Below are 25,236 nucleotides of genomic sequence, written 5' to 3'. Positions count from 1 at the left end.
CTGAAAGGAGATTTAGTATAACCAGACCCAGCGTGGAGAGTATCTTAAAGAGATGGTGAGATCTCGACTTTCCAAGGTCAGTAAATGCTGATATAGGTGAGTAACTCAAAGTGATTAATGCTATATCAAGTTGTTGGAGGCAGTACTAGTAGGAGGTTATAACAACCCAAGAGTTGAGAAAGGTATCTATCTTATCTCCTCCATAAAGACCAGCTCCGGTATAGAGAGAGTACAGAGACTGTATGAGGCTGAGATGCGAGAACAGAACGGAGACGGCACAGGAGGACCCTGGCTGACCCACCGACGGAGTCGGGGGCTGAACCCGGCGGAGGAGACTGCAGGGCCGGTAGGATAATTTGTGGGAGCTATCTATTATCCGTTGGATATAGCTTAAAGTAGTAATTATTTGAAAATTTGCAGGGTTTTACAGAGGATAAAAGCCGACAAAGGGAAAGAAACGTGGGTTAAAAGGCTAGGTCAGCTTTGGGTACAGGATGTAAAGGTTTTTCTCTGGAACCGTGTCTGGGAGAAAAATCGCAAGAGAGAGAAAAGGCTTTTTATAAGAGAGAAAAACTCAATACCGAACCCTTTAAGGAAGATATTCTTATCTACCTCTATTGCGTCGGCAGATAAAAGTAGTCTCTCTCTCTCTCGCTCTCTGAAAATAAGATGAAGAAGATTTTGCATTAGAGAAGAGTCATATTACATGTTTTGTGCGTGAATCTAATTCGTATGCTCATGTAGTAATCCTATCTTGTTGTTGGATTAGATTCACGCACAAACTCGTAATCTGTCTTTTCAAATATTCTTTTGTAGATCTGTGCTCGGAATCATATATTTGTTTTCGTTATTGACTGATGTTGATGATTGCTATAGGATTTTGGATAGTGTTTTAAGTGCTGTTCGAAATCAAGATCTAGTTTTCTACTTTGGGAAACAAAAGTTTCTAACTATGTTTGGTATGGATCGATTGGAGAGCCATCAAGTGATATCGTTTCTATTTATGCGTCTTCTTTAATTGTCACTTTGTCAGTCTGGTTAGATTTATAATTATGATGTGTTTGACTTAATTTACAATCTAAGTTGAGTTAGCTCTGTTCTGGTTCTTGTAATGATACTATTATGTGTTGTAATTAATCTCGACACAAGGTTGTGTGTTTCACCAACACTGTTGCTTCTTTCTTTTAGTTTGAGACAAAACTTGTTACAAAATAACCTGTACGATCTTTACAAACCCATGTAACAACATTCCTCGATTTCTTGAATAAGAAAGCTCCAACTATTCTCTGATTATTATTCGCGAGAACGGAGACCGTCAAATCTCAACGGAGATTAAAATGGGTTTTACTTACATCTTCCTCTCTAGTGGGCCTTAAATTAGTACAACGTTGAAAAAAGATTGGGCCATCATCGTCCTTCACGTGTGATGTTATAAGAGTAGACATCAAAGACGTCGTCGCTGATGTGAATGAGCGCACGTGTGATGTCATACTACTAAGGCGCAGATTGTGGTGGAATCTTTCCGTCTTGATGCCACAGAGAGATTGGTCTTTATCAGTTTAAAAGAAAGAATTCATGGTGGGAACTCACTCTAGTAACTTTTGTTTGATGTATTGCTTTGTAATTTAAACCCTTTTTCACCACCTCATTTGCTCACTGCGATCACACAAAACTTTTTATTTCTATCCTTTGCTTCGTTTCCTCGTAGCTAGTAAACAACACATGTGACATTTAGAAGATATTCGAGAGCTGAAACAGGACGGATAAATAATGTTTTTTCGAGACAACTGATACAACAAGACTGTAAAAACACTTCCACCCATACTAAACTCAATCAATTATCCCAACCAGACCTCCTTTTCCTCTCTCTTGGTCTCTCTTCAGAACTGTAACAGCAAGATCAGATCAAATCAGCTAACAACACTAAGATAACCACAGATAAAACCAACCAAGAGAACAGTGAAACTAAAAGGAATCAAACCTCTGTGGATTCTTTTGACTGGCGTTATGTAATGAAGCATTATGACTAGCTGCTACTGGGGGAGCTTGAGTCTGAGTTCTACCCATGTCCCCACCAATGGTTCCACCTGAGACAAATCCCATTAGAGATGGTCTCTTGTTCGGATAGCCTCCTTGGCTTTGTGGGTTCGACGGCGTAGCAGCCACAAAGCTATTCTTGAATTGGGCCATTACTCCCGTCCTCACAGAATTGATCACCCCCTTTCTACTTGGTGCAGCTTGAGACGGTGTCCCACTTGATTCCGAGTTAAAGCCAATACCAAGACCAAAATCAACTCCTCGTACTCCTCTATTTCCACCACCACCGCCTCGTCCTCGACCTTTCTTCCCACCTATATAACAAGAGATTCATAGATCATGCACAGCTCTTTGGATGGATTATCACAATTGACAAAAAGGCTTATGCAAAGAAAAACATTGACCACAGATCATCTCCATCAATTCAAATCTACTGAAAGGTTTCTCTTCGCAAAAGAACATAGTACTCAATAGAGCTAACATATGCTTACCTCCTTTTCTTCCGTCACGCTTGGACTTGAATCGTCCATCCTATTGATTTGCAAAAGTAAATTTACTCAACAATCATGAAACTAGAGTGGTGCAAGGGAGCAAGTAGGATGGACAATCATAGCATGAATAGAACTAGTGAAATGGAGCTGCTATTACCTTCATGGCGAGATCCATGAGTTCTGGAGGCACATTCTGACCAGCAGCAACCAGACTGTTTATCAACTCACCAGCAAATCTAGCCTCCCTCTGCGTAACAAGCGTGTAGGCAACCCCGTCTTTGTCACCAGCACGACCGGTCCTACCAATACGATGTACATGCATGTCCATGTCCTTTGCAGTGTCGTAGTTAACCACTGTCTTAAGCGACTTGATATCAAGACCTCTGGCAGCAACATCGGTCGCAACCAGCACATGGTAAACTCCAGATTTGAACTTCTGCAAAGTTTCCATTCGTGAGGCCTGGTCTTTATCACCGTGAAGGGCAGCAACTTTAAAAGCATTCAGAGTAAGCTGAGCTTCAATCTCATCAACAGTGGCTTTTTTAGAAGCGAACACTAACACGTCACCCTCATCAATCATTCCAGGTAGCTTCTCAAGTAGCCAAGGCATTTTATCAGCATCTGATGGTATTACATTAACAACTTGTGTGATATCCTCATTAGCCATCCCAGCTTCACCAACAGTGACTCTAATAGGATCTGAAAGGATCTCCCTAGCTAACTTCTCAACTTTCCAAGGCATAGTAGCTGAGAACAGCAAAGTCTGGCGATCAGGACGAATCTGACCAACGATAGACCTCACTTGCGGCTCAAACCCAAGGTCAAACATCCGATCAGCCTCATCAAGAACCAAATAAGAGGCTCTCATCATCGTCAAAGCCTTCATCTTCAGCATATCTATCAACCTCCCAGGAGTAGCAACAACAATCTCGCATCCCGCCTTGAGCTCTCTAAACTGCTCATGCTTCCCCATTCCACCATACACAGCTGAGACTCGCAACCCATACGCTTTCGAAAACTTCTTAGCTTCCAAGTATATCTGATGAGCAAGTTCCCTAGTTGGAGCACATATGACACCAATAGGACCTTCTTCCCTCCGAAGCTCAGGGTGATCCATAATATGAACAATCATAGGAAGAACAAAAGCTGCAGTCTTCCCTGAACCAGTTTTAGCTATACCAATAACATCTCTACCGGATAACACAACGGGTAAAGCCTGACACTGGATGGTTGTGGGTTTCTCATAAGCTTGTTTCTTGATAGCACTCATGATCTGTGAGGAGAAGCCACAATCCTCAAAGGTCTTCACTGGCCTAGGAACATCGAAACCGGATACACGAATCCCCAAACTGTGACGATAATCCAAAGCTTCTTGCTCACTCATTCCTGTGGATTTGAACTAACATTATAGCTTGATTTAAGAGATTAACACTAATTAGATTGATTTAAATTGTTTATAACCGGTTTAAACCGGTTTAGACTTACTGGATATTGAATCAACCTCCTCGTAGAAGTCTTTGTTAATAGGTTCGTAATCGATGGAGCTGTGATCAAGAGCTTGAATAGGCTCGATCTTCCTTTTATCGACAACAATGGGATTATCATCGGAATCGTACTCGAGCATCCCCGCGTCTACCGCCTTGGCGGCAGCGTAGACTTCCTCGTCGGAGTTGTAGCCCGCGTTGAGCGCGTCGGCAGCTAGCGTGAGGCCCAGATCCTTCTTGGCCTTGAGGAAACTCACGACGTGATCGTCGTCGTCTTCGTCGTCCTTGTACCTCTCTGCTTTCGCCTTTGGCTTGGGAGGCGGAGCAGACTTCATCTCTTGGTGGATTCCTTCCATGAACGCGTCTAGTGGATCGATCTCGTCTTCGTCGTCGCCGCCACCGTTATGAACGGCTTGTTCTTCCCCCTCTTCGTTGTCGATGAAATCGATGTTGTCTACATCGGCGTCTTCGGAGTTGTCTCCGCCGCGAAACCGCTGAGAGTTCCGGTTAGACATGACTTATCTAATTTAGGGATTTGTGTTTTTTTTTCTCCGGGCGATATGTAAACTGAGAAGGACAGTCTCAGGTTTGCCGACTTGTTTGTATGATTGGGCAAATAATGGGCCTTAGCTAAGCATTTATAAAGGCCCATATACACAATTCAGTATAAAAGGCCCATATATAAGTTCCTTCCATAATACAAGCTTTAGCAGCAGAAAGGAAACAAAGGAAAGAGATGAGAGAACAAAAAAACAAAGGGACTCGAGTTATGTTCTGAGACGGCTCACTCACCGAGTCAAATGCTGTCCTAAAGGGGGAAGGGAGCATCAAAATCCAAACCCGACCGTATATATAACTAACCCGATAAAAAAAAGGGATCTTTTGATTTTTTTTTTTTTGATTGTGAGAGTGTTAAAAAAAAAAAGAGATGGAGAAGAAGGAGATAATAAGTCTCTCACCTCTTTACTACAACTCGTCTCCTCTACTTGTTGTCTTAAATCTTTTTCCCGACTCTTTCCCCAACCCTAATTCTTCTTCTCCTTCTTCTTCCACAATTCAAAAAATCCCCAAAATTATATTTACGGGTTTCCGATTCTCATCATCATCATCATCTTCTTCTTCTCTATCTTCTCTCGGATTGTCGTCTCCTTCTTTTCTGAGCTATCTAAGGTATTCTTCAGCTGCCTCTTTTGATTTCGATTCCTTCTTGTGATGATGATCGTATATAAGTTTGAAAGTTTGTATCTTTCGTGTTATTGCTTGATGGGTTCTTATCATTTGTTCTTGATTCGATCGTTTCGAATTGGTTTCCGATCTGTGGATTCTGTAGAGATCGTACTTAGTTCTCGCTTATCATTGATCATTCGTTTTGATTGTTCATGGATTCTGATGTTTGATTTCAATTCTCAACAAAGATTTCTCCTTTGTGATCCATCTGTTTGCTTGCTTTGTCTAATGCATTACATGTTTTATTTCTCAGTGGAGGTTTCTCCGATCTTCAGTTAGTTAGTGTATATGCCTCTATACAATGGAACCTAACGGTGGTGCTTATTTGGATGGTATGAATAATACGGTGAGGAAGAAACGTAGCTTGACTTGTCGTCGTCCTCGCCTTGAGGGATCCACTCCTTCAGATAACTTGAGCAAGATCTCCAGTGATGATATACCCGCTTTTGATACTAACCCTACAAGGAAAGAGTTTAGTCTTAGCCACTGTATCTCTAGGGCTGATTCTATAGCTGAATCCCAAAGAGGAAACAATGGTACTCTTCGGAGAGAGATCAACAAACGCTCCACTGAAGGTGTGCTCGCTCCTGCCAGCTGGAAGAACACTAGCCGTGAAGACGAAGGTAATGGTAGGATCAATGGAAAGGCAACTGCTTTGGGTGAGCTAGAGGGTGAAACAAAGAGAATGAAGCTTAAGATCAGCGTTCATGCTAATGGTTCATCTCGAAAGTCTTCAAAACCAGTGAATAATACTACTAACAACGATTTGGAGGTAAAGTATCTTACTTTGATATATATATATGCTATTGATATTCTTGGTAAATGCTTTGTATAGAGTCTATAGACCCGAAAGATGCTTTTTGACAATGTAGATACCGTAGGCTCATGCTATATCTTTTGACATTTAATGGCAGGAGAGCTCAGCTTCCCCTCTAGATAGGAAGGCTGGTCTCGAAGGTGTCAATAGGAACCCTGAGAAAGACGAAACGGGGAGGAGTAAACAAGGGGGGCCAAGTGGCTCGGTTCGCAAGAGCAAAAGAGCCCCCAAGAAGAGAGTTTTCGAAAGCAATGATGACAGTGATGATGAGATCCGATATTTGGAGAAACTCAAGTACAGGAATGTCTCTGTGTGTAATGAAGAGACTGAGTCCGTGAGGAGGCTGTTGAAGCCATCTAATGGGGAACAGAAGAACAAAACTGCATCTGAAAAGGTTTCTGAAGAGATGGATTATGAGGAGGAGGAACTTGATTCGGTGGCTGATGAAAAGGAGATTGGTAATGAGGTTAAGAGGCAATCTACTATGACTAGTCGCCAACGAACCCTTGCTTCTGCATCTGGCAAATCAAGCGCCATTGAATTTCCAGATGGATTACCTCCTACTACTTCGAGAAGTATGGGTTTTTAAAACTTTTGCTTTCAGATTCATAAGTATATATATTTTGCACTAAAGGTTTGGTAATGTGTTGTGTGATAAATGCTGTTGAAAATAAAACAGGGAAAAAGGAGAATCTTTCAGAGATGGAGCAGCAACTGAAGAAGGCAGAAGCTGCTCAGAGGAGAAAAGTTCAGATTGAGAAGGCTGCAAGGGAGTCTGAGGTTGATGCTTTTCTGTCTCTCTATCGTCGTTATGAGCATCTAAAATATTGGCAAAATTCATGATAGGGATGATGGTCTTGGTTTTGTATCTACAGGCTGAGGCCATTAGAAAAATTCTAGGACAAGATTCGAGCAGGAAGAAGCGTGAAGACAAAATTAAAAAACGACTTGATGAATTGGCTCAGGTACTCAGATAAAACCCACCTCATTTTTATGAGTAAAAACTGAGGCATATGCGTTGGATTGATAACAGGAGAAAGCTGCACACGAGGAAAGGGCCTCGACAAGCTACATCAGAACAATAATGGGTCCTAATGGAACAACTGTTTCGTTTCCCATTGACAAAGTGCCTAGCCTGTTCGATCCCAAACCATTCAGGTATATATGTTGTATTCTTTCGCACAAAACTCTGTATGTCTTATAGCTGATTTATTTGTGAGCAAATGCTACATCAGATTGTTAGTGAACAATATAAATAGGCAATACTTCAAATGTTTTTGGTATGTAGGATTAAGGAATGCTCGACAGTTAGGCTCCTTTTTTTGTTCTTTTGGATTATGTTTTGTGTTGTAACGTTTCATAAAACATAAAGAGGAGTTCAGAACATTGATTTATAACAATATAAAGCATTTTGTTTTATCTGCAGCTATCCTCCTCCTCGAGAAAACTGCGCTGGTCCATCGTGCACCAATTCTTACAAGTATCGTGATTCAAAGACTAAGCTTCCTCTCTGCAGCCTCAAATGTTACAAGGCGGTTCAGCAGCAACAGACCGCACCGGTTTAGATATTGATTTTTTTTTTTGATACAAAAGATCAACAACTCTCAGCTCTCTGAGTTTATAGAGATTACAGGAAGAAGAAATGTTTTAGTTTTTCTTTTGCTTTGCTTCAGACTTGTCTGATTGGATATAGTTCATTTTTCATATGTGAGCTGAGCTCATGGCCGTCACATCATAGCAGTTCATATATATACAATCTCCAATTGCTTCTTTAATAATAAACTACATGTATTAAAGTAAGACATGATACAAAGGTCTCTATTATTGAAGCGAGCTTGATGGGGGCGCAGTACGCCGTCGTTTCCCAGCTGTGTTTGCGTCTCTCTGAAGTTATTGTTCTCCATAATATATTTTGTTTGTTTTGTGTAGTTGACAATTTGTGGAGACAAGTCAGAAACTTGTTAATTGGAAAGAATAAAGGCAATGATTTTTCATCACTCTTCTTTCTATGTGTTTAAATAATCTCTAATAATGCGTATGTATCATAATGAATATTGTATAAACGTATTTTATAATTATCTTTATATGCATGATTCGTTTTCATCCAACCTAACTTGAAACTATAGACATGGCACCCACTCCTTGATCTTTCCTTCAAACTTAAATCTTCATTTTTCCACAAAAAGATTATATAAATAAGACAAAAACTAGCTTTATGTTTCTTAACTTCTCAGCCTTCTTTCACTTTTTAGATTAAAAATGAGTATAGCCGGCGGTGGAAAGTGGCGCAGAGAGGCTGAGCAGCTGCTCGTTAAACCTTTCCGGCTACTGACAACAACTCTCCTCAGCCTCCTCCTCCCTCTCTCTTTCCTTCTCCTTAGCCGTCTCTCTTCAGCTTCCTTCCTCTTCTCCTTGATCAAGTCTCCTCCCCAAACGGATTCATCTTTCTTCTTCTCTATCTTTCATTACACGAACCCGGCGATCACATATGCATTTGTTTCTTTAATAAGCGTTTACACTCTAGTTCTTGGTCTGACCACCAAGATCACATCAACAGATCCCAACCGGTCCATTCCCTTCTATCCACACGTCAGCATCGCGTGGCTGACGCTTTTCCTTGTTCAAATCTCCGTCGGTTTAGGCCTCGAAGGAACGTACCCCGACGGTTTAATAATCGGGAGCGAACGTAACTTCTTGAGCAGGCTAGTGTTTTTCTTTGGTCTTCATGAGGTAATGCTTCTGTGGTGTAGGGTGATCGTGAGACCGGTGGTGGACAGCACGTTGATGGGAGGAGACGCTGGTCATCACCGGAGAGAAGAGACGGTGGTGGAGAGGGTTGCTTTGGCCGTGAGCTGTGGGACGTTGTGGTGGTGGAAGCTTCGGGATGAAGTAGAGGCTTTGGTTGGTGTGGCTGAGGCTAAAAGAGCATTGTTGCTGTTATTACCAATCAATGGTAATAATGGTAACGTTAGTTTTGAAGTGGGAACGGTTGATTTTGTGAATTGGTGGTTATACTATATGGTTGTAACGATCGGTATGGTTAGGATCGTTAAAGGGTCTTTATGGTTTGGAATGATATTGCTTTTCGAACAAGGAAGTAGAAGAAGTCCACGTGGAGTTTCTACTGTTGCTACAGCTTCTGTTCATTATGACAATGAAGGTGATACTAAAGTGTAAAGTAACCATTTGTTATAAAGTCACTAATGGAATGCATTTTTTTGGTTCAAGTTGATATTTGCAATGGGAAAGATGTTAACGATTGTTTATCTTATACTAGAGATTAAATGAAATTTGATAAAGAGAGGCTTTACATCATTTCAATAGAATCATTAAAGAGACATTAAGAGGAGATTAACAAACACTAAACAATCTAAAACACAGCTTCTACAAGTATGTGTCTCTTGTTAGAGCCAAATCCAACAATGTGGTTTAGATAAACTCTTCCTTCCTTCACAGTAGCAGACGAGACTATCCGGTGAACCATACCGGTACTGAACCAACCTGTTACAGCAGCTGTCCGCCACCCGTCCGAGCTCTTCACCAATCTCGCAGAAGGACTACCTAAAAACACTCACAAATAAATTTTTTTTTTAATATAGTTGTCTTATATTCATTGGTAGACATAAAAATGAGAACATTATAGACTTACCTGCAACAACAATCTTAGTGGGAGACAACAACTCAAGCCCATCACCAAACCTCAACGTGCCGCCAGTAACTTCAACCACAGTGACCTTATCGTCAGTCAGGTCGATTTTGTATAAGAGACCGGAGAAAGTGTGGATGACGATAAGGAAACCATCCGGATGATAAACAATGCCGTTAAGAGCAACCATGTTATTGTACCATCCAGGTGGAGTGAAGAGAGGGCTCTCAATGGTTGAGACAAGCTCTCCATTGACATCAACTTTCCAGATTTTACTTCCTTTTGCATCGGTCACATAAGCATTGCCATGTGCATCAACAGCTACATCGTCCGCAAACGATTTCTCCTTACCTACATTCATCAAAATATTATTACAAAACAATAAAAAGAGAATATTTTTTGGTGTCGAGACAGAACCTAAAGTTAACTGTTTCACAAATCTAAACAGAGAGATAAGAGCTATGCTTACTCTGGCCGCTAAGCTCAGCGAGGAAGACGCGGCGCCACGTGGACATATCGTAAGCAGCTAAAGCGCTATAACGGTTCCCAAGCAAATCTGCGACGGCGACGAGGAGACGGTTCCTGTCGCGGTCGATAACGATTCCGAGGGAAGCGTTTCCGGCGAGGTCAGCGTCTTTGACCAAAGTGACTTCCCGAAGAGCGTCGATGTCACCGTCGTCGGAAGGAACGACCTCGCCGATTCCGCCTCCGTCCATGAAGGAGACGAGGAATCTCCGACCAGCGTCGTCCCATTTAGCGCACTCGCGGAAGAAGCCGGAGCTATGGTAAGAGAACACGTGCGTGGGAGGAACGGCTCGCTCGAGGGAAACGAGGTAAGAGATGGGAACGGCGGAGATAACGAGGAAGAGAGCGACGGAGAAACGGCCGGAGCAAAAGGACGGCGACATTTTTTTGAAAAATAAACGAGAGAGGACGTTGGAGATTGGGTACAAGTACGACAAAGACCGAGAGACCTTTTAAGTAATGTGTGGAACATAGTTGGTGAGCGAGCGAACACGTTCGGTTCGACTTTTAGGACAATTAGTAAAGTGGGGCCAGCTATTTGGTGGCCCGTTAAATGAATAATGGGCCAGAGAGGTGTATCTAGAATTCAATACTAATAATTATACAATCTCTGTTGTACTTTTCTTTGCCAATTTAATGCAAGAGACTTTCTAGGAATGTTAGGATTTGCATTGAAGCTTATTTGGTGTGATATTAGATGCCATTGTTTGGCCATTTATACTACTAAAGAGAGAAAAACATCTTAAGCCTTTTTTTATTTTATTTTCCCATCTAATTGACACTAATGCTGGGGTTTAGAAGAATATGGCCTCAAGTGGGGCCGCCAAAAGAAAATATATGTTTGAATATCACATGTAGTAGATGTTCTGTTCTTAAAAAAAACTCTTAGTTGATGATATGTTTGAATACATGGGCTGGGTTAAGATGTGAGCCCAATGAGTACGATGGGAGACTATTATAGTAGACTTCCATTCATTTTGTAAGACATGCGCAGAAAAATAAAGAAAACTCAAAAACCGGACCGACGGTGGTTGTGGAAGCCACTCCTGACCGGAGCAACTATTTCACGGCGGCGGCTTTCTTAGAGAGAAGTCAGAGTACTTTAAAATAAAGTTAAATATTGTTGAAACTTTATTCATGGATTTTACCCAAAAAAAAAAGAAAAAACTTTATTCATGGAAATACTAAGTCACTCGACAGAGTGTGTTTCAACACCTTTTCGGTGGCCTTTGTTATATGAATCAGAATGTTTTACGAAACAAATATAAAAAAAGTTTTGTGTTGCATTTGCCACTGATGTGTTCCTCTGTTTCCGCAAGCACATTAGAATGCTGTATCTGCCTTTGTACCGGGGACAGAAACTCTGAAACAAGCATAACGAGAAAATTCAACAAACTTGAATCAGCTAATCAAACGTGAGAACTCTTATGGTTTTATCTTCTGTTTTTGAATGGTGAGACTTTTTTTTTTTACCAGAGAAGTGATCTCCTAAGCTTGGAGTGATCTTCAAACTCGGGATTACCACCTCCTGTGGCAGTAGCTACTTTGTCTGCAGAATCTGATCCTTCTTTGGACTTATCTGGACTTGAATCTGCATCTGATGTGTTTGGAACGCAGTATTTTTGAAGCCAGCGGTCAGTTTCCCAAAGAACGTGCATAATGCTTTCTCGTGCTGAGTACCCATGGCTCTCGTGAGGAAGAATAACAAGGCGGCAAAGAGCGCCGTGTCCTTTCAGTGCGTTGAAGAATCTGTCCGACTGTTATAACAAAGTATATGAAATGAATATAGTCAAAGAGAGAACCAATGCAGAAAAAAATTGGTGTGGATTTCTATTGAAGTTAATTATAACCTGCATTGTTAGAGTTCCTGGGTTATTGTCTTCTTCACCATGGATGAGCAAGATTGGCTTCTTGATTTTATCAGCAGACATGAATGGGCTCATCTCGACATAGACGTTAGTAGCTTCCCACAGTGTTCGGTCCTCGTTCTGAAAATTTTCAGGCATAGTTACAAGGTTAACCAGAGATGAGTAAATATCGATCCGAAAGCAGAGAATGAGACGAGAGATAAAATGGCTATGGTGGCACCTGGAAACCAAATGGCGTGAGTGTTCTATTGTAAGCCCCAGATCGAGCTATTCCGCAGGAGAAAAGATGAGGAGCATGAGCAAGGAGATTTGCAGTCATAAAAGCTCCATACGAGTGTCCCCCAACAGCAATTTTGCTTGGATGAGCCACCTTGAAAAATGGACGACCAAGAAAATACTAAGCTTCAACACTTTTGAGGACTTATGATACAATCGTAAGATGATGAAATCTAGATCAGGTGATGCTTACTCCACGCCTGACGACTTCATCTACAGCAGCCTCTGCACTTGCAACCAATTGCTCTACATACCTACACATGGTGTTTCAGTTGTTAACATTAGAACCTGTCAAACTCATGCACATCTTAGATCTAAAATTTAAGTGGCTTTCTTCTATTTTTCAAGTATGTCACTGGCTTTCATTGAATTTAATCTGCTTATGCTTGCAGGACATTTTGCCAATAAAACGACAATGGTTTCCATGGTTTAGTTCAAGCTTGTCAAAAGTACCTATCATTAGCCTCTTCATCACCTTCACCAATTATAGGTATAGTAGGTCCGGATAATATAGCGAACCTGCACAATGCAGAAGAATCCACATGGTATAAGCTAACACTCAATAAATTAGCTCAACGAAATAGACTCCATGACACTTAAACAGCAAAAACAGTATCATGGCTAAACAAGCGTAGAGTTGGAAAATGTTTGATACCTTCTAGCAAGCCAAAGAAGGGCAGAAGTTGAACCGATGCCTGCAAATTCATTTGGAGAGCCACGGACTTGACTAGCAGCATCTTTGCTCTTGAATTCACCGGGATAAGACCAAAACAGACAAGGAAGAGGACCATCTTTTGATGGATCATAGCCTGGTGGTAGGTATAGTGTCGCAGTAAGTTGAACCCCGTCTTTTCGTTGATACCTGATCATCTCTTTCTGTAACGAAGCCAACTGTGGATAAGGATGAGGAAAGTTTGTAATCTGTTGCACTTTCCTGTCAGGCCAGAGTTGGAGAGAATATTGGGTGTTCTCGGTTTTAGACTCCTTTGATGTCAGAATCTTCAGCTCCTCCATTCTCAAATCCCCTTCCTTCTGATCAGACATCAAAGCCACAACCGTTTCAAAATACTTTTCCTTGTCACTCTCCCAGATCCGTTCTTTGTTGCCTGTGTTTCTAGATAAATTTTGTAGAAAACATACCACAGTTAACATACCACAGTTTGTTACCACATTATACCAATACCAAGGGAGAAAAGGCACGAAAGAGAAGCCCTTTTCAGGTCAAACAAGTAAAGGCTTACATGTCAAACAAGTCAAGGAAGGGTACATTCCCTTGTGGTGTAGCCCCACTTCCGTTCAGTAAGACATAAGTGCCTTCATCGTTTTCCTTCTTTATCTTTGCTATTACATATGTTCCCGAAGCGGTTCTCCTAAGCATGGTTGAGCCAGGGTCTGAGTACACATCTTCCGATGATCTATCAAACAAGATGCGTGGACTGACATCGTTAGATCCAGGAGAGATAACCCACGTCCTTGTCCGTCGTGTTTTATACCATGATTCATAAACCAGAGCTAATGCATCATCACACCAAGAAATTCCTCTGCACAAATAAATCGGATCAATGTTAGTAGCTATAAAACCTCCATGAAGTTAGAGATGACATTTATAATCTACAACGTCGGCTGCGGTTTAGTGTTTACCCATAGCGAAGATCAAGCTTGTGCAAAACTTCTGGTTCTTCTCCTGCCAGCGGTTCCGCAGACTGCATATAAACTATATCACGCGGTGAAACTTCCACTTTGGCATCACCTCCGTCTTGTGTCTCAGCCCTACATATCTCAAAGGAGTTGTACACGAATTATTATTGTTAAAGCACATTTTGGAACAAGTATCACATGCGAATCAATTTGAATCCCAGATATTCATACCAGTAGAGTGTTGACGGCTTGTCTGCTCGCCAATTTATTGAACGCATTCCTTTCCGCACACTGTTAGAGGCAATGGGGATATCTTCTGCTAGGGGCAAGTCACAAAGCTGTCTTACAAATCTACCATCAGCTGTCCAGACTTCCACCTTCTTTGGAAATCGACCACAAGTTACAATGAAAGAATATGGCCTGTGAAGTGAAGAAACCAACAAGTACTTATGGTCTGTCGAAGGGTCCAACGACGTATACACTGCAGGCGGCCCAACTTCCTTCGCTGTGCCGTCCAAAGAAGCAAGTACCAGTTGTGATGTGGCATAGTAGTCAAACAAATCAGCATCGTATTCATCCTTAAGCAAATCCTGGAATGTTCTAACTTGGACAACATCACTCTTCTCGTTTGACAGAGTTTTGGGACCAGGCGGGACTAAAGGCTTCTTTGGTGGATCTCCACGAGAAGAAGGGATTGTGCTCACCAACAAAGTGGAATCACCAATCCAAACAAAACTCTCGAAAATCGCATTCAGATAAATATCTTCCGACTTAAACAACGGTCTAGCTTCTCCAGTCTCAACATCAGCAACCCACACAACAGGCTTACTACTATTCCCATCCTCATCGACCCGGATGCTGAAAGCCAGATGCTTACCATCGTTAGACCACGTAACAAAGTTAATCTTACCACCGTCTGGAATGCCAGTGATCTCCTTCTCAGGACTCAAAGTACCATCAGGGAGTAGCTGGTGGATGCCTAAGCCAGTATAGAAAGACATCCTGCTTCTGGTATTGCAATATCCATCGATTCGAACACCAGCGAGCTTCAGCTCAGGTCTGGCTAAATCTGCTAACGGAGGGAGAGCTCTTCGCTTGAGAAACAAGATCTTATCCCTGTGAGGTGAAAATGAGAGTGCGGGGACTGGTGGGGCATCGACTATGTCTCTGATCTCTGGTGGAGGAAGGCGATAACCAGTGCCTAAGGCCAATTCTACATAGTTCATAGTTCAAACAAAAACAAACTTATGTAAATAAACATATCTATCTGACTAGACAATATCACATAAGACGCAATCATCTACAGATGAGAGTTCGATTTTAGTAACAACTAACAAACTAATACAATAAATATCCAAATTAATATTTCATTTCCAAATTCTACAAATCGACCGATTGAATCGAACAAAATCGGCGGAGATTGAGTGAGTGATTACCATCATCTTCAGCTGCTGTAGCGGAGATTGAAGCTGAGCCATTAGAGCTGCTACCACCACCGTCTTCTCCACCTCCGGGACACACAGATGCGAGGAAGCTAAGCCTAGAAGCAGAACGTGAAGTCATGACAGTGGTCAGCGAGTTTCCGGAGAATCGTCGAACTCTTGCGCAACGGAGCGTGGAAAGCTTGAGGGAAGCAGACGGCGGAGAGAACTGGCAGAGAGGCGAGAGAGAGAGACGAAGACAAACTCTGTGAAAGCGAATCATCTTTTTTATTCTGACTTTTTAAGCTTTTTTAAAGTGCGATATTCTCTCGTATTTTATTCGACGGTTGTTGTTATAAGAAGATCCGATCCAATCAGGAAAATATTCAGATACGGTCGAGTTCACCCTATCTTAGTGAGCGTCACTTGCTAATGTGGGCCTTACCATTGGCCCATCTAATTATTCTTTTTCTCTAGACTATGGCTCTCTTTGGTGGAATATTTTTTGTAGAAATATCTAAATACACGCGGCGTAATATGCTTGGTTGTTAGGAGATAAGAGGATGGTGTTCACAGAGAGTTAAACAGCAACAAAAGTATTTATCTTCTTCTCTTTGCATCAAAGTTAGATCTCTCCTCCATCATAATCCTCCAACGATGACAAGCATAGCTGCAACCGGTCTCAACGTCGCGACCCCAAGAGCGTTCGTTCGACCGGTGGTGACTAGTCTATCCGCCCCGGTCCGTTTGAACTACCCGTGGAAATTCAGTTCGACGAAACGGATGGTTATGTCGGTTAAGGCGACATCGGAAGGAGAGATCATATCGGATAAGGTGGAGAAGAGTATTCAGGAAGCGAAGGAGACTTGCGCAGACGATCCGGTGAGCGGAGAGTGTGTGGCAGCGTGGGACGAGGTGGAGGAGCTGAGTGCAGCGGCGAGTCATGCAAGGGACAAGAAGAAGGCTGGTGGATCGGATCCTTTGGAAGAATACTGCAGTGATAATCCTGAGACTGATGAGTGCCGTACTTATGATAATTGAAACATGTTTTTGATGTCTGAAAATTTAGGTGCTGTCTGAACATCTTTCTTGTTGTTGTCGTCCTGTTTGGTTTGTTTGGTGCTTGTAATGTGATACTGAATATGATGAATACACATAAGGTGTTTCATAGTTTTCAAATATGAGTTTACTGAGAGATCTACAGAACAAACAAGTAGTATATTTTAACTTTGAATGATTTATTATTCACGCCTTCATGGGTTTAGTTGGAATCTATGGTTCACCAATCTTTTTGGGTTTTGACATGATCAATTCATGCTGGGCTCTCTCCATACAACTTGAACATATTGTGCATTGTGTACCAAAACAAATTGTATATATCATTGCATTTAGCGTTATAAAATCTGGAGATCAAGTGATGGCCCGTAAGCCAAAACGTGAAATGTTTTACTGCGAAAGAAAAAAATTGCAAATTTTCATTAAAAATAATTGCAAATGGTTTTATTTTTTTCTCTAATGATTTATAATTTTATGGTGATGCTAGTGACAATGTATAACACTTGTGAGCTGCAGAATATATTGGTCTCTCTTAAACATGGTCCTATAGTATCAATCGGCATAGAGAAATTCTTGGATTCACCCCCTAGTGTGAACCTCTAGATTCACCAACCAATAGTGTTTAAGTATTTAATATTTGATATCTTTTAAAAAAGGAAACAAAATTGAATTTCCAAATAAGATTATATTTTTAAAATAAAACAATAAAAATACATAAAAATAGTTACAAAAAATAAATAAATAAATATTATTAAACCTTTAGCAATATACTAAATCCTATATCCTAAATCCTAAACTCTAAACCCTAAATTATAAATCTTAAATCTTGGATAAACCGTAAACCATTGGAAAATTTTAAACCCTAAATCATACATTAAAAACTAAATCTTAATAACACTAAACCCTAATCACTAAACCCTTGGATAAACCCTGAACCCTTGGATAAATCATAAACTCTAAATCAAAAATATTTAAAATTAAACCCTAGAGTTTGTGATTTCTCCAAGGGTTCATAGTTTACCCAAGGTTTAGGGTTTAGTGATTAGGATTTAGGGTTTAGTGTTATTAAAATTTAGTTTTTAATGTATGATTTAGGGTTTAAGATTTTTCAACGTTTAGAGTTTATCCAAAGTTTAAGGTTTAACGTTTAGGGTTTAGGGTTTAGGATTTAGGGTATAGGGTTTAGTATTTTGCTGAAGGTTTAACAATATTTATTTATTTATTTTTTGTAACTATTTTCATGTATTTTTATTATTTTATTTTTAAAATATAATTTAATTTGGATATTCAATTGTGTTTCCTTTTTTAAAAGATATCAAATATCAAATACTCAAACACTATTGGTTGGTGAACCTAGAGGTTCACCCTAGGGGGTGAACCCAAGAATTTCTCATCGGCATATAAAAAAGTAATGAGCTCAATTTAGAAACAAATGAAACTGAGGGACGAACAAACTAATAAAAATAAAATATAAACACGTATAAGAAACGACATTAAATAGAAACGCGGGCTCAAATTAAGACAAAACCCTAGTCTTTTCTCTGTCTGAACCAAGAGGCGAGAGGCGGCGTGAAAAAAAGCTTTGAGAAAAAAAAATCGAGCTGACAATGGCGGGAGGAAAGATAAGGAAGGAGAAGCCAAAGGCACCATCAAACAATTACCAAGGAGGAATCTCCTTCCACAAATCGAAAGGACAGCATATCCTCAAGAACCCTCTCCTCGTCGACTCAATCGTCCAGAAAGCAGGGATCAAGAGCACCGACGTGATCCTCGAGATCGGTCCAGGTACCGGTAACTTGACCAAGAAGCTTCTAGAAGCTGGTAAAGAAGTCATCGCCGTCGAACTCGATTCTCGTATGGTTCTCGAGCTTCAGCGACGTTTCCAAGGCACTCCCTATTCTAACCGCTTGAAGGTAACACAAACATATTATCCGGTTTAGATTGGTTATACTGTACATGTAATTTAAGTCTGGTTTAGTCTGGTTTAGTCCGGTTTAGTATCTTACTTGTAAATGACTCTTCTGTAACTAACAATATCATCTTTTACATTATTGGCTCTTGTCTGTTTATTACAATGAGATGCTTGAGTTAATGTTGTCTGTGTTTGTTGTGTAATAAGGTGATCCAAGGTGATGTGCTAAAGACAGAGCTTCCACGGTTTGACATATGTGTGGCTAACATTCCTTATCAGATATCATCTCCTCTCACTTTCAAGCTTCTCTTCCACCCGACGAGCTTCAGGTGCGCTGTGATCATGTACCAGCGTGAGTTCGCGATGAGGCTCGTTGCTCAGCCTGGAGACAATCTCTACTGCCGTCTCTCAGTCAACACTCAGCTGTATGCTAGAGTCTCCCACCTCCTCAAAGTCGGGAAAAACAACTTCCGACCGCCTCCGAAGGTGGATTCCTCTGTCGTTAGGATCGAACCGAGGAAGCCGCAGCCTCAGGTGAACAAGAAGGAGTGGGATGGGTTCTTGAGGGTCTGTTTTATTAGGAAGAACAAGACTCTGGGAGCGATTTTCAGGCAGAAGTCTGTTGTTTTGATGCTGGAGAAGAACTTCAAGACTCTTCAGGCGGTGCTAGCTTCGCTGAATGGTGTGACTGGAGAGGCTGCTGTGATGGATGTTGGTGACCAGAGCATGGGAATGGAAGATGATGACAACGAGATGGAGGATGATGATGAGGATATGGAGATGGACGAAGGACAGGGAGGAGGAGGAGAGTTTAAGGAGAAGGTTATGAATGTGTTGAAGGAAGGTGGGTTCGAGGAGAAGAGGTCTTCAAAGCTATCACAACAAGAGTTTTTGTATCTTCTTTCCTTATTCAACAAGTCTGGTATTCACTTCTCTTAAAAAAATTTTTGTCCCTTCTTATTGTTTTTTCATCAAAGGAGAAAGTGTACCCTGTATCTTTGTCCTTGATAGTGTTCTGAGTTATTATTGACTACTATGGAGTCTTGCTTTGAGTTTACAAAGAAATGAAAAAAATTGATCAAGTTATATTAGACCAAGTCTTTATTATATTCTACATCTTTTGAACCATAATATTCAACTAAATATAAAGCTGTTTACTGCTGTATTATCTTCATTATTCTTCAGAAACAGATATTATATTGTCATATTACTGTATTGTTTAACCTTTCTGTACGCATGGGAATTGAAAACCAAAAAAAAAAAAAAATGGTATTAGCCTTAACACAACATGTCAGCAAGAAGTACCTGTCCACCTATCTAGTTATAAAATCTACTCAACAGTTACAGTCCTCTTGCTTTCGATTTCTCTGATGATCTTCCCAAGTTGGTCCTGATTCATGTTTTTCTCTAAGAAGGCGTCCATTCCAGCTTGTATGGTATTTTTTGCTTCCGTTGAACCAGGATCATGACCAGATACAGCTATAATTGGTATATGCACACCATAGTTTCTCTCCACTTTCCTAATCTCTCTGGTTGTTTCATATCCATCCATCACTGGCATCTGTGCACACAAACAAAGATGTTCATTTACCAATTTTATATATGAAAGGCTTATGAATTAGATTACCTGGCAGTCCATGAATATGTAGTCAAACGGAAGCACATCTCCTTGTGTTAGTCCTTCACTGACTAATCTCACAGCTTCCTTCCCATTGTCGCATTGTTTGACATCTAACACTCCCATCTTCTTCAGCTTTCTTGTTGCAACAGAAGATGTTATTCGATTGTCATCAACAACCATAACTCTTTTTCCTTTCAAGAGTCCATCACAGCTCGCATTGGATGCTACTCGCTCTTCCTCTGAGTTCCCAACAGGCTTTGGTCCCATTATTGTCTTGCCTAGTTTTTTGTTATACCTTAAGCTCGGTTCTTCTTCTTCTTCTACCTCTTGGATCTCACAACTCGTAGCACCCTTTGGTGATGTCGCAACAAGAGTATGTCTCAGCAGCGATGATTCTCTTGGAACGATTCCTCCAAGTTCAGGCAACATCTTCAGCACTCGGTTAAGACGTGATCCGTGCAAAGGCTTCAGACAACAAACGTCCCCTCTCTCGCTTCCCCGGCCTGTTGGCTCGTTAAGCCAAACAACTTTACAGACTACGCCATGGTGCAAGCCTCTACGAAACTTTTCAACGACGTCGTTCATCTCAAGAAACGGTCCAGCGTTTGCATCGATCATAAGAAGAACGAACGCAGAGAAGCTAGCGCTTCTCCTCCGAGGTAACTGGCTTCTTGAATCAACACCATCCGTTCCAATCAAAGGCAACTCCCTCGAGCTCGTGCTTGATAACTCGTTTCTCAAACTAGACTCCATGGAGCTCTGTGGTGAGAACCCAAAGAGTCTCTCCAAGGCGTTACTCAGATGCTCCCATTTTTCAACTACAGTGACTTTGATCCCAAGTATCTTTATGCTCTTCTCTGTGACTCTTCTCCGTTCTTCGTCTTTTAAAAGGAGAACCACTCGTGAAGCCTCCTGCTTTGGACTGGAGCTGAGACAGTTGTTGAATCTAGGACTCAGGTGGTGACGTATGTTCATACTACCTCCCGAAGAAGTGTTTATCGTCAAGCCGAGGTTTGGCGTGGATGCCACGTAATCTCCTCCTGCTACTGATTCAATGTCCTCTCTCGCGTTCACGTCGGTCTCTGAGGCTGTCAACAACAAAACATTGAACTGGAAACAAGTCCCCTTCTCTCCCATCGCCTTCTCAGTGATTCTTATCTCTCCTCCCATTAACCTCACCAGAGACTGCACAATCCCTAACCCTAGTCCAGTGCCTTGCTGTCCTCGAGCTGTTTCTCTCACCTGAACGTAGTTCTCAAACACTGACTTACGCATCTCCACAGGTATCCCTTTCCCCGTATCGTCCACTTCAAACACAAACTCCATCGTGTTCGCGTTGTTTCTTATCGAGTTCGATATCTCATTCTCATAGACTGATGATGAAGACTGGTCTTTGCTCATGCACAACATGAGCTTTGAAAACATTGATACGCTTCCTTTGGGTTCAGAGGCCAAGACAACGGAGCTCTTGGGCCCTGGCTTCTGGGCCCAAGCTCTGATCGAAATGTGTCCCTCCACTGTGAACTTGACCGCATTGCTAACGAGATTGTTCAGGATTTGCTTGAGCTTGCCACTGTCTCCTCTCACGTTGGAGGATTTCAAGATTGAGCCGTCGTGAAGATCCAAAACCACGTCGACCTTTTTCTTCATGGCCATAGGGTGGAAGAAGTCGACCACGTCTTCGAGAAGCTTTGCTAGGTTGAACTCTTCTTCCTCTAGAAGCATCTTCCCGCTTTCGATTTTGCTCATGTCCAAGACTGAGTTAAGCAGAGCTGTTACAACAACATGAAACATTAGCCTCGACCTCCAATATTTTTAAAGATTTTTTAATCTCCAAAATTACGAAATAAATATACTTTATTAATTTTTTAAAGAAATGTTTATAGCTTCCAAAATTTCAGATCCAACCATGCGCATAAGATTCAAGAGACTTACCAACGAGATCCTTGGTGCATACATTCATTTGCTGAAGACTAGCGTCAACGTCAGAGCCAGGTTTAACTTCTTGACGGCAGAGATCAATCAGACCGGTGATCCCGGCAAGGGAACCTCTAATGTCGTGGCTAGCTTGTGCAAAGGCTTGACTCTTGTTCATGCTCTTCCTCTCAGCTTGTTGTGTTGCTTCCATTTGGTTTATCAGCGATGAACGTAGATCCATCTCTCTTCTTGCTGCTCTCACCATACACACAACAAACCCTAGAGGCCAGAAGAAGGCATAAATAGCCATGAAAATAAGCATATACATAGCCGCATTACTGATGCTTGTTCCTTCTCCTTTGTTGGGAGATATGAGTGTGTAACTCTGATTTAAAGAAGAAAAAAAGAACATTAGAAGTGATGAATTAATCTATCTCACAGAAGATGATATAAACATTTACCAGAGGCACGCCAGACACTTCAAGAACTGAGCAGTAAGCTTCGAATTTTGATCCTTTGGTCTCCTTCACCCAACCGGAACTGCAATCTCTGGGGATGAAGGAAGAAACATTGAGTGAACTTTCATAAACAAGTACTGTTCCGTCCTTAGTCCACATGTAAAGCTCTCCGCCGCGAAGATTCAAACGGTTCAAGTCACTGGTAAAAGATTTAACCGGAAACCCTAACGAAACAACTCCTTTCTTGCTGTCCAAGCTAACCACTGTCTGAAACAGTCTCTCGTTATCTTGTCCTCCCAAACCAGTTCCCACAAAGGCGGTAACGTGATCTCTCTGTGCTGCATGGAACCAATCTGTATTAGTCACATCTAACGGCTGAGATCTCGTTGCATCGCCGTTGAGAAGACCGGTTCTCTGATCAATGGTTTGAGTGTACCAAGTGTAGTCTCCACCAGTTGAATTGGCAAAAACCGCGAAGCTTGTGTTTATTCCCGTGATGTAAGAAAACAAGAGACCGTCTGTACTCATGTATGACACTTGTGAGACTTCAGGGATCATTGAGTAAGCATGAAACAACACTGGTGCGATCTGAAAAATACAATATCAACAACAATTAACAGTTATGTATATTAATGAAGTTTATATGTAATAACTATGTAGTTATAAACAGTAGTAGCCAAAATGAACAACCTGTGTTTGAATCTCCGTGAAATGTATATTGTTGTTGTTGGTGATAAAAGAGTCTATCACTCCTGCTAAACTTATTGTAGATGAGTTCGTCTTTGGATAAATGAATCTTCCGATGTTTTCGATTTCAGAAACTAGACTTGACCGACGATCTTCAGTGAGTGAATCAACGTTGTTTCTTATGTTCTTCGTTGCTATGCACCATATCACAATCGGTATGGTTCCGAAAACAACCTAGAATTTGTTCTTTGTTAGTGAACAACCTTTATTCACAAAAAAAATATGATATATGCATACACATAACAATACAACATTTAGATAATTTTAATAGGTTAACATGCAGTTCTTATATAATGTTTATATATGATATTTCTGTGCGGAATGGATAATATACAATCAGAAACTTCTTTGATTTCATCAACACGCTCAGTTATATATATATATATATATATCATTATTGAGTTCGGCTTGTAAAACACATTAAAAGTCTGTCAAATAATGAAGGGATGAAAGCAAACAAAGTTGAAGAAATCAGAGTTATAAACCATGTCTGATCAAACGCTCACTGAGAACAAAAGAAAAGGTACATCCTAAAACCCTAAAGACGCTAAAAAAATAACAAACGAAACAATCAACAACATATTAATTCGTGAAAACCCTAAAAGCACGGCAAAAGCAAAACATAGATTATCATTTTTGCTAATCAAAGATTAAGAACCAAAAGGAAAAACACAAATAATCGTATGAACTCAAAACACTACTAAGTAACCAAAATTTTATGATAAAAATAATTTGAAGATGCAGAAAAATTACCAGGAGGATGAGGCTGACTAATGGACGAGAAGAAACAAACTTTGTAACTTTCACCATCACTTCTGTAGATTTGAAGATCCACAAAACAAAAACAAGAAAAATCAAACTAATTAATAAGTGTATCTCTTTATCTTTTCGTTACTTTGATTCTCAAGATCCTTTTCTATATATATTTTCTTACAAAATTTTGGCAAAAACAATATATAACTTTCTCATTAAGTATTATTGCCAATAAAGTACCACTCTTAACCGTGTTACAAAGACGTTAAAGTACTCAGTTCTAAAAACCCTAGAAAACTGCTAATCTCTTTCAATGTCTCCTTCTAGTAGCTACTAATCTTTGTATCTAAAAAGAGGATTTCACTTGATCTTTTCTTCTGTAATGGATTATTGGATTAAACTCTTAAACAGTTTGATCCTTGATATTTTTTCAAAAAGTATCTGTCGATTACCATATTTGACAACAAAGAAATATAAAATACTGTAGATTATGTAGATCTCCACCAAATAAATTAAAATCTTATGAAATTCAAGTACGATAACACAATATCACGAATATGTATGAATATATGGTATCTATTGCAAAGGGATAAAAGGAAGGTTAGCACAAACAAATCATAATAATATATAAAAGCATATCTGATTTGAGAAAGCAATCTCAGGCATTAGCCACTAGGATTTAAGTTTTAACAATATATCTCATGCAATTAAATTACATGTAAATCATTTCACACAAAAATCATTGATTTAAACCTTAGATAACAAGAAAATGGGTATCTTTGTGGCTAATAAAACCATATAACCTTTGTGAAAATGCAATGTGAATTGCGAATAGAAGATAAAAGTGCTGACATTCTTTATGATATCCTTATGTATAGAGTTTGATGCATATGCAATTGTTTATACATGTATGTGTTACAGTGTTAGGATGAACATATATATATGTAGTAAAATCAAGGAGGCTGACTTTGATTTATGGAAGCCGAAAATTTTCTTTTAGGTTTGACATCACATCTAGTAAATAACAAAGTTTTGGAATAAGAATAATTGAAATCATTTTTATAAAATAATTCTAAAACATTTAAAGTTAAATATTTATAGTAATCATGTTTTTAGTTTAATTTATCATAATTTATGGTGCATAAAATATTTTATATTAAAAATATTATTTGTAAAAATCAATATGTGTCCAATACAATTACTTATATACTATTATTAGTTTTTTTATTTTGGACTAGTTATAAATTATAATATCAAAATTTAGTCTAAATTTATGATCTTTTAGAAAATTTTGAATAAGAACGAATATCTATCAATTATTAAAGACGAACAAGATGATATA

At 40.2% G+C, this 25,236-nt stretch overlaps 8 protein-coding genes across 9 annotated transcripts; 4 read left to right on the top strand and 4 right to left on the bottom strand.

The window, feature by feature from the left end:
- Positions 1 to 1,662: 1,662 nt before the first annotated feature.
- LOC106450422 (DEAD-box ATP-dependent RNA helicase 24-like) lies at positions 1,663 to 4,579 on the bottom strand. Its single transcript, XM_013892070.3, has 5 exons — positions 4,014 to 4,579; positions 2,686 to 3,914; positions 2,529 to 2,568; positions 1,982 to 2,351; positions 1,663 to 1,886 (listed from the first exon to the last, which is right to left on the bottom strand). The coding sequence occupies exons 1-5, from the start codon at positions 4,525 to 4,527 to the stop codon at positions 1,835 to 1,837; spliced, it is 2,205 nt and encodes a 734-aa protein (XP_013747524.2). The 5' UTR covers positions 4,528 to 4,579; the 3' UTR covers positions 1,663 to 1,834.
- Positions 4,580 to 4,745: 166 nt separating this feature from the next.
- On the top strand, positions 4,746 to 7,850 carry LOC106450423 (hepatoma-derived growth factor-related protein 2-like). The gene is made up of 7 exons (XM_013892071.3): positions 4,746 to 5,182; positions 5,493 to 6,011; positions 6,154 to 6,631; positions 6,736 to 6,836; positions 6,932 to 7,021; positions 7,090 to 7,214; positions 7,483 to 7,850. The coding sequence occupies exons 2-7, from the start codon at positions 5,541 to 5,543 to the stop codon at positions 7,619 to 7,621; spliced, it is 1,404 nt and encodes a 467-aa protein (XP_013747525.2). The 5' UTR covers positions 4,746 to 5,182; positions 5,493 to 5,540; the 3' UTR covers positions 7,622 to 7,850.
- Positions 7,851 to 8,272: 422 nt separating this feature from the next.
- On the top strand, positions 8,273 to 9,283 carry LOC106450424. Its single transcript, XM_013892072.3, has one exon. It carries the CDS (start codon positions 8,316 to 8,318, stop codon positions 9,231 to 9,233), a length of 918 nt encoding a protein of 305 aa, XP_013747526.2. The 5' UTR covers positions 8,273 to 8,315; the 3' UTR covers positions 9,234 to 9,283.
- A 21-nt stretch (positions 9,284 to 9,304) lies between these two features.
- Positions 9,305 to 10,704, bottom strand: LOC106450426. Its single transcript, XM_048779449.1, has 3 exons — positions 10,172 to 10,704; positions 9,706 to 10,053; positions 9,305 to 9,617 (listed from the first exon to the last, which is right to left on the bottom strand). Exons 1-3 carry the CDS (start codon positions 10,608 to 10,610, stop codon positions 9,427 to 9,429), a joined length of 978 nt encoding a protein of 325 aa, XP_048635406.1. The 5' UTR covers positions 10,611 to 10,704; the 3' UTR covers positions 9,305 to 9,426.
- A 631-nt stretch (positions 10,705 to 11,335) lies between these two features.
- On the bottom strand, positions 11,336 to 15,806 carry LOC106450427 (probable glutamyl endopeptidase, chloroplastic). Of its 2 annotated transcripts, XM_013892077.3 has the most exons (11): positions 15,446 to 15,764; positions 14,241 to 15,222; positions 14,013 to 14,141; positions 13,613 to 13,912; positions 13,027 to 13,485; positions 12,825 to 12,890; positions 12,565 to 12,625; positions 12,316 to 12,465; positions 12,078 to 12,215; positions 11,701 to 11,984; positions 11,336 to 11,590 (listed from the first exon to the last, which is right to left on the bottom strand). In XM_013892077.3, coding segments are annotated over exons 1-11 (2,838 nt in total). In that variant the 5' UTR covers positions 15,714 to 15,764; the 3' UTR covers positions 11,336 to 11,589. The 2 variants fall into 2 exon arrangements, with proteins under 2 accessions (XP_013747531.2, XP_013747529.2); XM_013892075.3 differs by lacking the exon at positions 11,336 to 11,590 and having other exon boundaries at positions 11,697 to 11,984; positions 15,446 to 15,806.
- Positions 15,807 to 15,924: 118 nt separating this feature from the next.
- On the top strand, positions 15,925 to 16,609 carry LOC106450428 (calvin cycle protein CP12-1, chloroplastic). Its single transcript, XM_013892078.2, has one exon. It carries the CDS (start codon positions 16,088 to 16,090, stop codon positions 16,469 to 16,471), a length of 384 nt encoding a protein of 127 aa, XP_013747532.2. The 5' UTR covers positions 15,925 to 16,087; the 3' UTR covers positions 16,472 to 16,609.
- A 1,381-nt stretch (positions 16,610 to 17,990) lies between these two features.
- Positions 17,991 to 19,489, top strand: LOC106450430 (ribosomal RNA small subunit methyltransferase). The gene is made up of 2 exons (XM_048779448.1): positions 17,991 to 18,399; positions 18,606 to 19,489. The coding sequence occupies exons 1-2, from the start codon at positions 18,094 to 18,096 to the stop codon at positions 19,335 to 19,337; spliced, it is 1,038 nt and encodes a 345-aa protein (XP_048635405.1). The 5' UTR covers positions 17,991 to 18,093; the 3' UTR covers positions 19,338 to 19,489.
- A 168-nt stretch (positions 19,490 to 19,657) lies between these two features.
- Positions 19,658 to 24,026, bottom strand: LOC106450429 (histidine kinase CKI1). The gene is made up of 6 exons (XM_013892079.3): positions 23,895 to 24,026; positions 23,085 to 23,315; positions 22,398 to 22,982; positions 21,955 to 22,321; positions 20,026 to 21,791; positions 19,658 to 19,959 (listed from the first exon to the last, which is right to left on the bottom strand). Exons 1-6 carry the CDS (start codon positions 23,949 to 23,951, stop codon positions 19,729 to 19,731), a joined length of 3,237 nt encoding a protein of 1,078 aa, XP_013747533.2. The 5' UTR covers positions 23,952 to 24,026; the 3' UTR covers positions 19,658 to 19,728.
- Positions 24,027 to 25,236: the final 1,210 nt, after the last annotated feature.

Source organism: Brassica napus, chromosome A5, assembly GCF_020379485.1.
Source record: "Brassica napus cultivar Da-Ae chromosome A5, Da-Ae, whole genome shotgun sequence".
NCBI lineage: Eukaryota > Viridiplantae > Streptophyta > Magnoliopsida > Brassicales > Brassicaceae > Brassica > Brassica napus.
Note: the sequence above shows the minus strand (reverse complement) of the source record. Positions and strands in the feature narration are given on the sequence as shown.